The sequence below is a fragment of the Pristiophorus japonicus genome, chromosome 6 (assembly GCF_044704955.1).
Source record: "Pristiophorus japonicus isolate sPriJap1 chromosome 6, sPriJap1.hap1, whole genome shotgun sequence".
Taxonomy (NCBI): domain Eukaryota; kingdom Metazoa; phylum Chordata; class Chondrichthyes; family Pristiophoridae; genus Pristiophorus; species Pristiophorus japonicus.
The window spans coordinates 266,539,833-266,551,672 of record NC_091982.1 but is presented as its reverse complement, the minus strand read 5'-3'; the positions used below and the strand labels follow the sequence as shown (position 1 = coordinate 266,551,672).

The 11,840-nt window shown below is 40.5% G+C and overlaps 1 protein-coding gene across 1 annotated transcript in view; it reads left to right on the top strand.

Annotated features, from left to right (window-relative positions):
- Window positions 1–639: 639 nt before the first annotated feature.
- LOC139266313 (NLR family CARD domain-containing protein 3-like) overlaps window positions 640–11,840 on the top strand; it is a 50,397-nt gene continuing 39,196 nt past the window's right edge. Inside the window, exons 1-6 of the mRNA XM_070884134.1 lie at window positions 640–649; window positions 2,400–2,537; window positions 3,237–5,037; window positions 7,078–7,164; window positions 8,532–8,702; window positions 10,483–10,653. Of these exons, the coding sequence (XP_070740235.1) occupies window positions 640–649; window positions 2,400–2,537; window positions 3,237–5,037; window positions 7,078–7,164; window positions 8,532–8,702; window positions 10,483–10,653 (2,378 nt within the window). The remainder of the gene's footprint in view (window positions 650–2,399; window positions 2,538–3,236; window positions 5,038–7,077; window positions 7,165–8,531; window positions 8,703–10,482; window positions 10,654–11,840) is intronic.

The window sequence follows — 11,840 nt, the reverse complement described above, 5'->3', positions numbered from 1 at the left end:
TTGCTGCAGCTATGATTTTTCCAATGCTCTCACACAGCACCCAACGTTCTCACATACACAACTGGCTCTTTAAAAATGGCCGATTGCCAAATCCGAGCTGTACTGAGCATGCGCGTCCATTGCAACGATGTCAAAAACATAACCTTTTGTTCTGGCACATGCGCAGAAGGTGGGGCATTGTTTTTCGGCGCAGACAGCAGGCTCCACCCCCCAAGGCGACTGGATACACTGCGCAGCACCAAATTCCAATTATAGATCGGGGAAACTTTGGCAAAATATTTCTGCCGCATTTCTGGCCTAGAAAAATGGGCATAACTCTGGCAATACGCTAGAAAACGGGCTTGGGGAAAATTGATCCCTATAACTTTGAACGTTTACTAAGATTCATGGAGACAATTTGGGAGTGCATTACCCAGTGTGTGCTGCTGCTGGGGTCTTCAACTGCTGACAATCCACAGCTGAATATTGCAAGACCATTGAAAAGAAGCTGGCAGTGGCCCAGCTACCCCACCAGTAGCACATACTCAGAAAATAAGCTCATGTATTTTTTATCTTCTAGACAACAAGGACAACCACAGTGAAAAAGATTTTTGAAGTGAATTATTGGCTCTGGTTTACAAATCAGTTTTTTTCAACATCATGGAGAAAGGTTAGTGTAAAAAGTTGTATCATGTTAAAGAAGAATGAACTGTAAGTAGAAATGTGAAACTATGCAGCGAGTTATGTACAATAATTGCTATCTTCAGTGTTGTGCGGAAATGTTTCTGATGAGGTTTCAATAAAACTTAAGTTCAAATTGCCTTCTAAAGGATTTCTCTTTGCATGGGGATATCAGGGGAGAAATTTGTTTTGCGGTAGAAACTGGCGAGGAATGGACATTGTGCCCGGAATGTCACCCAAAGGTGCAAGCCTGAGGCTTGCTGGCAATTGGACCTCGGGGTTCATCTCCATAAAACCGGCGAGCTGTGGCTACCGATCAGTCATGTCAATGCCGGTCGCCAGGCGTGACCGGCAGAAATTCTGCTGGCTCCGACACCGAGCCCACCTGCATGTAAGCCCTGGAAGGGGAGTGAGGACATGAACAGACGAGGAGGTGCGAGGTCACGATTGGAGTGGGGGTGAGTGATGGCCAGCAGCAACCCGTGGTTTTAATGTGGAGTCTGGAGGAGCACTTCTGCTACTATCAGCTCCATACTCAGGTAACTATTTGGCTCACTAGATATCAACCGGCCACTGTGGGCATAGCTGTATATATTACATAGGATTACATAGGATATATGACACAGAAACAGACCATTTGGCCCAACCTCGAGCCTCATCCCATCTTTCCTCATCTAACTCCATCAGCATAAACCTCTATTCACTTCTCCCTCATTTGGTTGTCCAGCCTCCCCTTAAATGCATCGATACTATTTGCTTTGGTTCCACATTCTCACCACTTTTTGGGTAAATAATTTTTTTCTGAATTCTCTATTGGATTTCTTGGTAACTATCTTCTATTGATGGCCTCTAGTTATGCTCTTCCCCATAAATGGACTCATTCTCTCTATCCATTCTATCAAAACCTTTCATCGTTTTAAAGACCTCTATTAGGCCACCCCTCAGCCTTCTTTTTTCAAGAGAAAAGAAACCCAGCCTGTTCATCCTTTCCTAACATGTATACCCTCACATTTCTGGTATCATCGTTGCAAATCTTCTCTGCACCCTTTCCAGTGCCTCTATATCCTTTTTATAATATGGCGACCAGATAGAGTACTGCTACTTGCTTCAGGATTGGGGTATTTTGATGTTGCTGTTGCACCAACACAGAGGCGTCAGACGATATGGGAGGAAGGTGACAATATTTGCCATCCCCCCCTCCATCCACAGGTCAGATGACACACCTGGGAGGATATACCAATGCGACCAATGTTGTGTTGACCACCCATAAAATCTGACAAGAGGTCAGGAAATGTTTCTATGATGTGGGAAAACAAAAGCAAAAACTGTCCTTTGAACATCAGGAACACAAGACCATGGGTGAGGACCACAAAGTAGATAGTTGCTGCATATTCTACTCACAAAAAAAAAATTCATCGATTGAAATAAAAACAGAAAATGCTGGAAATACTCAGCAGCTCAGGCAGCATCTGTGGCGATAGAGACAGAGTTAACGTTTCAGGTCGATGACCTCTCGTCAGGATGATGAAAGCTCATTGATCTGAAACGTTGACTCTGTTCCTCTCTCCACAGATGCTGCCTGAGCTGCTGAGTATTTCCAGCATTTGCTGGTTTTGTTTCAGGTTTCCAGCATCCACAGTATTTTATTTTTGAATTAATTGATTGAAATGGTTTGATTTTGTCCTCGTTGAAACATGTACAATCTGTTTAAGTCTTGCACCTTTATTTTAATTGTTAAGGTGATGAAGTTCAGCACTTTGTGGCACCCATTGAAGAAGATGGAAGTGCTTTAGAGAATCCGCTTGAAGAGTCTACGAACAATCTTTCAGATGACAATCAGGACTCGAATGACAATATGCCCAATATGATAAATGAGGGTAAGAATATTATGTAATACCTGAATATTATACTATAATTATGTCTTGAAAATAGTTATAATAATGAGAGAGAGAAGAGAATATAGTTGGAAATAAGTGAGGCCATTTAGAATAGTGTACATTAATTATGATATCTCATTAACAAATTTCTTAACCGTAAGAAGATAAAAGCCAACTCTATGGGCATCTCCTGAAGCTTTTTGCCTCAGTATAAATAATCTTCCCAACCATAACCATGACCTTTAGTACAATTTTTGTTCTCTTTAAAGCTCTGGTTTGCCCATTCAAATCTTAATTGTCTTAAACATTCTGAAATGCAAATGGAGTCTCAGAAGGGTCAACAGGCATGGATAGAAAGGGAGAACAGTCAGTGCACCTGGACTTTTTGTTTCTTTTAGATTTGCAATCAACTGTGCTTCAGAGCGTGTTTATTGTGCCAGATGATGTTTTATACTGCTTGCAAAATAGAATTTTGACAGGTGAAAGTTAATTGCTTAGTGGATGTCATGTAGTGGACTTATTGTCATTTCAATTGGCTATTTGCAAGATTTTTGATTGAATAAGAAGTTGTATAGTATAATAAAAGTAGATAAACGCTTGGAGGTTACAGGTTGAAGTTTCAAGATGCAAACACTTTGTGGCGCATAAGTAAGAATGATTATCTATCCGGAATTAGACAATCTCTTATTTCTATTATAGGAGATGTTCTTTATGATCTCCGAAAAACCCACATCAATGTATTGAAAGAAAGGTGTGTGTACATCACAGAATATGCAGCTGGACCAACAGCAGACTCCACATCCAACAAGTTTACAGATCTATGGATTGTTGAAAGCAAAGCTAACCCTTTGCATCGTAAAGGCTCAGAGCCTGTGGGCATGGGTCAGAATGTCACATCAGTCCATCCCCTCAGCTATACAGAGATTTTAAAACCTGCAACTGGAGAGGAAAAACCTCACAGAACCACCGTTACAAAGGGAATAGCTGGGATTGGAAAAACAGTGTGTGTAGAGAAGTTAATTCACGACTGGGCCACTGGTTCTGTACTGTCAGAATTTGATTTCATATTCATGTTCCCGTTCTGTAAGCTCAATATGCTGCCAGAAAAGACAATAAGCCTGGTACAGCTTCTCCAGCATTATTATCCACACATGCAGCCTTGTGAAGAGGTTTTGACACGCATGTCAATCAAATCCTTGTATATATTTGACGGACTAGATGAAAGCAGACAGAGTCTAGATTTTGAAAACCAATTAGCTTGCTACGATGAGAATGAATCAATGTCACTTGGATCTTTACTCACAAATCTCATCAGAGGCAACATTCATCCTTCTGCTTCAGTTTGGATAACTACCCGACCAGCAGCCATGGGGAAAATACCTCTCTGTTACATTGACCGACTGACTGAAATACAAGGATTCCGCGACCATGAGAAGAAAGAATATTTTCAGAAGAAATACGAAAATAGGCAGCTAGCAGAAAAAATGATTTCAATTATGACCAAAGAAAGGAGCTTATCTGCTCTATGTTACCTGCCTATTTTCTGCTGTGTTTTATCGACCATTTTGGAGGATGCACTTAAATCATTTCAACACTATGGGCTTGGTGATTACATACCAATAGCAACCACATCTGTCTACACCAAATTCTTAGTACATATCTTTTCCCACCAACAACAAAAAGTGGAATATTTAAGAGGCAAGAAGGAAACCATTCCTGCATTGTTGCAGTCAAAGCAAAAATCTATCATTGGTTTGGGGAAACTGGCTTTTGATCTGCTGAGAGGCCAGACACTGATATTCTATGAGAATGATTTAAAAACGTACAATGTTGATGCTTCCCTGGCCGAGGGTGGACTTTGCAAAGAGCTTCTTGTGGGAAATGCAAATGATTGCAAGAAAGCCTTCTGTTTTGTTGCTGGGGCACTGCAGGAATACTTTGCTGCTTTGTACGTCTTTCTCTCCTTTAACAACAACAAAAATAATCCTTTAATGACCGCGGCTAATGTAAAGACATTGCGGCGATTTGAAAAACCCAACTATTTCCATGTCTGTAAACAGGCCTGTAAAGAAACAATCAAAAGTTCCACTGGTCACTTAGACCTGTTCCTCAGATTCCTTTGTGGGTTAGGGACAAAAACAAATCAGCAAAACTTGAAAGGACTGATGACAAGTTGTGAAATAAATCGTGGTGATATAACAAAAATTATTCAATTTTTGAAAAAGAAATTGCAGGAAGATATACCTCCAGAAAAATGCATTACTCTTCTACAGTGTTTAAATGAATTAGAAGATAATTCACTCGTGGTGCAGACCAGAGAGGTGATAGCTGTTGGTGCTGTAACTTCTCAGGCTCTTTCACCTGCACAATACTCAGCGCTGGCCCTCGTTTTGCAAATGTCAGGTGGAGATATGGAGACATTAGATTTATCACAACACAAAATATCTACAATTAGTTTCAAGAGACTGGTGCCAGTTCTACATTGTTTTACAAGTTTAAAGTAAGGACTTTTGCTTCCCTTAAAAAACATTTAATTTCATAAGTAATTTATAAAGCAATAATTTATACCTAAAAATGGGAACTTATTTGGGTACTTGTAGTGTTTTGTATGGGCTTAAATAAGTATAACAGGTTTACTGTGAGGCGTAGATGTAGTATAAATTGCCATATACACTGATTTAAAATTACATTTTAATTGTAATGTATCTGTTTTTAAAATTATGTGAATCATTTATTATATCTGTGAATAAATACATTGTTCGACTTCTTCTAGCTGTCAATCAAAACCCAGAATAGTGAAGAGATGAATTTAATAACACATTTAAATATGTAAAATTGAAGTAAAGGGAGCTGAATGGCGCAGTGAAATATTGACTGTCCTTCCTGGGACCAAGATTCCAATCCAGCCGAGATGGATGCAGTAAAACCCTCTCTCTTAGTTGTAAGGGTCCTGGAAAAATTTAGTTTGAGAAGCCCGAATACAATTGATTGTGACTGTTGTCCCACAGCAAATAACCTGCCTGTAATTCAGTCCAAATTGGTTCACTCATTCAGAGAGGCCACAAGGATGGGTGGTGGAATAAATGAAAATATCCCATTTGTGCAGGAGGACGGTGCATCATTAGAACAATGTAGATGGAGTTGCCTGTGGTTTCTTCAGTGCAGCGCTGAGGGAGTGCTGCACTGTCAGAGGTACAGTTGTTTGGATGAGGCTTTAAACTGAAGCCCCATCTCCCCTCTTAGATGGATGTCAAATGTCCCGTGATATTATTCGAAGTAGAGCATGGGAGTTCTCCCCAGTGTCCTGGCCAATACTTATCACTCAACCGACATCACTAAAACAGATTAGCCGGTCATTATCACATTGCTGTTTGTGGAACATTATTGTTCACTAATTGGCTGCCATGTTTCCTACATTACAACAGTGACTAAATTGCAAAAGTGCTTTATTGATTGTAAAGCACTTTAAGATGTCCTGAAGTCATGAAAGGCACTATATAAATGCAAGTCTTTCTTTCTGTCTTGATGCTGACAATGTGTGCCAAATGGAAATGAGTCCCACTCCTCAGTAACCAATCAGTAACATCCCTCAATTAATAAACACAAAAAACACAAATTAAAAAGCAAACAGTACACAATTGCTACCTTTACAAGTGAAATTCATCTTTCTACCACACATGAAGACATCATTTTTGTGGAATATTTCTCTATTTCATGCACTTGATATCATGGTTGAGAGAAGGTAAGAGTGAAGGGATTTACAATAGCATCCCTAGAACCATTATGTAATTATTTAGATGTTCACATTCAGTTACCTTTAAAACCTCGCTCTGCCTGATCTGAGTGATACTATTTTGCCCCACTAGATCTCTGACATTAGATTATTGCTTCTACCCCTGCTCCACCATTAAAAGCTGACCGCTTACTCATTGTGCCTGTGCACTCGAGAATTCTCTTCCAAACCCACTTTTCCTTAGTATCTTTCTCCCTGTCCACAAAAGCCTCCTAAACTGTAACTTTTCTACTATTTATTTAGTCTTTGCTCATTTTCCTGCTTGGTGTACTTTGTACAAGGATAAACATATTGACATTGTTTTTGAAGTTACCATTTAAGGTTAACATTTGCATCTAACATTTATTACTTTAAGCTTCATTTACTTGTCTAACGTGTTTTTAAATGTGTACTGTGAAGCAGTGGCATAAAATCTGGGTCCCACTTGTTGCATTTGCCACACTTCATGAGCAACAAAGCAATTCTTATGAGTTATCACGTCAGCCAATCATGAGATTTGGATTATATCCCAAAGATCCACACCAGATATTTGTCAGGAAAAACAGAATCCGACTAGTGAGAGTTCTGAGCAGCACTATTATAGGTTCTATATTCATATCAACAAAGGATGAGAAATAATAATCTTTCTTTACAGAGTCAAACAGCTGTTCTTTTCTACTAGAGACATATATATCTTATATATCTTATACAGGATAAATAAAAGTTGCATTTTAGTTCCAAATTTGTTCGCAATCTATTTCCATTTAGGCTGATTGGATCGAATTTGGGAGATTCCGGAGCCAAAATATTGTCTCAAATGATGAAAAGTCCAGACTGTAAATTGCAAAATCTGGAGTAAGTAGTAAAAACACTGTGATTAATACTGTATAGAACTTGTCCACTATTCAACTTGTAGTGCTGTATTAAATGAGTCATGTACTGCGAGCTAAAATGGCTTTGTTATCAAGACAATGAGCTCTGAAAGTGGAAAGTAAGTTGTGGAAATTTGGAAATGCTTATTTTTCAAGCATATAGCCTAAGAACATTAGATGGTCAGATTTTTTTTGTTGAAATTACTGTTGTCATTGAGTATATTCAAGGCTGGGATAGATAGATTTTTGGACTCTAGGGGAATCAAGGGATATGGAGATTGGGCGAGAAAGTGGAGTTAAGGTCGAAGGTCAGTCATGATCTTATTGAATTGCGGAGCAGGCTCGAAGGGCCACATGGCCTACTCCTGTTCCTAATCCTTATGTTCTTAAGTTCTTCGGGCCGAAATTCACCCCCTCTGGAAATGGGGCGCATCTACCATTTTTGTCGTGTTTTGGCCGGCCGTGATAGATGCGGCAGCCCATCCTGCAAAATTCAGCTCTTTGCCTTTTTTTTCAAGCGTGGCGGAAGTGGGTTATAATGGGGGTGGAAGTGGTGGCAGGATGGTGTGACCGTTACCAGCAGGGTGATAGTGGGGGCAGAACGGTGTCAGTCATCAGCGCCGGGCCGATGATGTAATTGCGCTGGCATAGCACCACGTCTCTCCCCTTCAGTTAAAGGGGAGAGCTGCTGCGAACTCTGCAATTAGTTTAGTTCGGTCCACTGGGTCACCAGGGAGGGTTTTGGACAGGCCAGTGGCCTGGCACCAGAGAAGGGGTACCAGGCTGTCTGGTGGCCGGAAGACTTTGCCAGCTTAATTATGCTTCAGCGGTGTGCGCTCTGATGACGCACTTAGAAGGCTTCAGCAGCAATGGGGCGGAAGTGGGGGGAGCGGGTCAGATATGGTCACCACCAGAAAAAACTCTCAGGAGAATTTTCCGGCAGCCACAGGCTTTATCTGGAGGCTGAATTTCGGTCCCCTTATGTTATGTCCAAACTGTTTTGAAACTCCTGGGACCTTCAACAGAGGAAAGTATCAATCTATTGTGTACTTATGTTCAGTCATCAAGTAAATGAGGCCTGGCCACTGTCTCCCACATTCTAAGTGCAAATAAAAGAAAAAAGCTCCATTGGTCGTTTCACTGTACATATATTATAGCATGCCATTTACACTTGTAGCAAAAAGCAACAATATTGGGGTTAACAAGCAGGAACTTATTCTCCTAAAACTCTCAATAACCTAGTCACCTCCCGAATGGCACACCAAGAAGCAATGTCTAGACTATAGAATTTGAAATAAACTGTTCAGGATATATAACTTCAGCAATGTTTGTCCTTTCCAAATTGTATAGGTTGGAAAGAAATGATCTAACGCATAAATGTTGTGAGACACTAGCCTTCATCCTGAGCAGTAATAAGATGCTGACAAGCCTGAACCTGAGTAATAACAATCTGGGAGATCGAGGGATATGTTTATTGTCTCCAGCACTGAAAGAGCCTCAATGCAGAATACTGAAACTGAAGTAAGTGAAATATTCTGCATGTGTGATTTCAAATGCTCTTGCATATAGAGAAATATGAGATTGTCAGTAGTACTGTCACAGTTCTGTCCCGTAACTTCCCTCTGTCCAAACCTCTTACAGCCCAAGTTCCTCTTCTCAGTCCCGTGAGTATTGGCTAAACCAACCTGTCCCTGTTTTCTGACTCCATTCTTGCTTCATTTAAAACCATTCTCATTTCCTCTCTCCTTAAAGAATCTGGTCTAAACCCATCTATCCACGCCAAGTAGCACCCTATCCCTAACCTTGCCTTTCCTCCTAAAGTCTTGAAATGTAGTGCCCACCTCTCTCACCATGCCGTTTGAAGCTCTCCAATTAGACTTCCTGATGCCCACAACACTGAGACTGTAGTTGCCAAATCACCAACAGCATCCTTGTGATTGCAACCGTGACTTGCTACCCGTCCTCAACCTTTAACATCATTGGCTATTCCATTCTTCTCCACAGTCCATGTACTGTTCTCTCCTGGTTCCACTTCTACCAATCACATCCGGGATCTACCTCTAATCTTTCTCCATTGACCATAAAGCTGTTGCCGTTCTCTCCAATTACCTGTCTAACATTAATCGATGGTTAAATACACAAAACAGACTAGAACGTTCCGAGATTTGACTCTGGTCTACGCTTTTATTTTTATATGGTTTGTTCTAATAGCATGGCAGTTACATCATAGCTATGAAAACTTCACCAAGTAGTATCAATTTTATTTCTATCATGGAGGTTGGCTAGAAAATTAAGCTTCATGAGTGGAAATGAAAATATATTACATGGAAAGTAATGGGCCTGGAATTTACAGTAAAAGTAAGGCGAGGCTATCAGCGCTCACCATTATTAAGGAGTAAATCAGACAGAAACTTTCAGCATCCACACATGTGCAACTAAATCAGGAAGTTGCTCTCCGAGTTGCCCTGCTCCTCCAGAAGCTTTGCTATACTGATATCTCGCAGAGAGACTTGGCATTAAAACACATGCAACAGCATGAAGTTGGGGTACTTACATTACAGACACCCACTATGCACGCCAGAAAAAGTTACAGCTTGCCCATTCAATTGTAAGTAAATTTTGAACGGCAGGCTAAGTCTTAATTACTGCCAAACAACCTCTCGGGCACTTTTACAAGTGTAGCCTCATTCCTTCAGATTGTAATTATTGTTGGAGAGTTTAAAACAATATATATTTTTTTTAATTAAACATTTTTTAAACTTTTTTTTCTGCCTCTTTTATCTCTCTCTCTTAATCCTATTTTTCTTTCCCTCTTTTTATTTATCTTTCTATACATGATTTAGCATTGAATCAACTATTCTAACTTACACTTCCTGTTTCAGTCTCTCGTCTGTATGCCTCAGTAAGAATTTTTCAATCTGATTGGTTAAGGCGGCAGACCATTGCACGCTTTGTTCACACAGGACCCAGATCGCCTGTAAAGGGCACCATGCAGTTTTTGATTTATAATAACTGCAACTTTCCAGTGCAAAAGCCCACAAAATATTTGTGGCAAGTGTAAGTGAAGCGAACAGCTGGCACCATTTGTTCGCTGCTGACAGTAAAATCACGGCCATTGAGTTTAAAACCAGAGGAAACCATCTGATGATGGGACTGAGGAAATCTGACTGTCTGATTTTTATTCTGTTTAGGAGCCATGTGATTATTAAATTAATATTAAAATTATTAACCATGTGACATTAATGAAGTAATTTGTATCATTTCATGTTCAAGCATATTTATTGTGTTTTGATCTTTTTAGCTTGAGCAACAATAATCTTTCATTTGGAAGCTGGGAGGAACTTGTCTCTGTGCTTGTCACAAACCAAACGTTGAGAGAGCTGAACGTGAGCAACAATAGAATGGGTGAAGCAGGTCTGAGAACACTGTCTACTGCACTGAAAGATCCACGCTGTAAATTACAAAAACTGGGGTATGCCATTATTGTGAATGATCATCACATATGTTCAATTAATACTCTGTCATACTCTGGTACTATTCTCTCATTCAACCAAATATATATATATATATTACACATACAAAGTAGTTCATCTCCCATACCATTGCACAAACCAAGTGTAATCTTCAGCTGGAGTGGGGTTAGAGGGCGAGGGGATAGTTGTAGAGATGAGGGGGGAATGGGATGTGAGGGAGGAAGCAGGAAGGTAAAGGAGCAACTCATTGTTAGCATCAAGCACCCAAAGGTAAAGTATTGCATGGCTGAGATATAGGGCATAATGCAGCCTAACTGTAATGTCGTGCCAACCCTATTCCATCAGTTTAAATGTTTCATTTCTTTTAGATTATCTTCTTTGGTTGTATATGTTGCACTGAAATCCAAATATAGAGGAACTGCTACAAATGTGCTATTGCATTAAACTGCTTATCTAAATTGGGTTATGCTGCTGCTAAAATGGTGGACAGAGCAATGTCATACAAACATTTGTCTACCAACACCAGCTACTGTAAGTTCCAGGCTTTACTCTTCACACTTAGGCATTGCAGACATATTTTTCTGGCTGTTGCCTGAAATAATTCCCTCAAATGATAGTACCATGCCAGCAGTGAAACTCTTTGGGACAGCTGTGATCTTCAGGCGTAGAAATTCGTCTAGGTCTGTTTTTGAGCCCCAGATCAATGCTGTGCAGGCAGCATGCGCTCAATCACATGAGGGCAACTAGGAAGCAAAATTGATCAGAGGCCCTCATTATAATGAAATAGGTGAGTTGCTAGCACTACTAGTGATATTGATTGGCAGCTCATCCAATGGGGGCATGAATATCAAGCATCCCTGATGCTACTTAAAGCCAGCTTGTGCCTCTTAAATGGGTGCAGGTAACTCTATCTGAAGGTTTCTCACAATGGTGGGCAAAGTAGATGCTACAATGACCCTCTGGTTCTCAGACACTGCAATGGGGATATTGGTAAACACTGCACTGGGGGTATTGGTGGACACTGCACTGGGGGTATTGGTGAACACTGCACTGGGGGTATTGGTGGACACTGCACTGGGGGTATTGGTAAACACTGCACTGGGGGTATTGATGGACACTGCACTGGGGGTATTGGTGGACACTGCACTGGGGGTATTGGTGAACACTGCACTGCGGGTATTGGTGG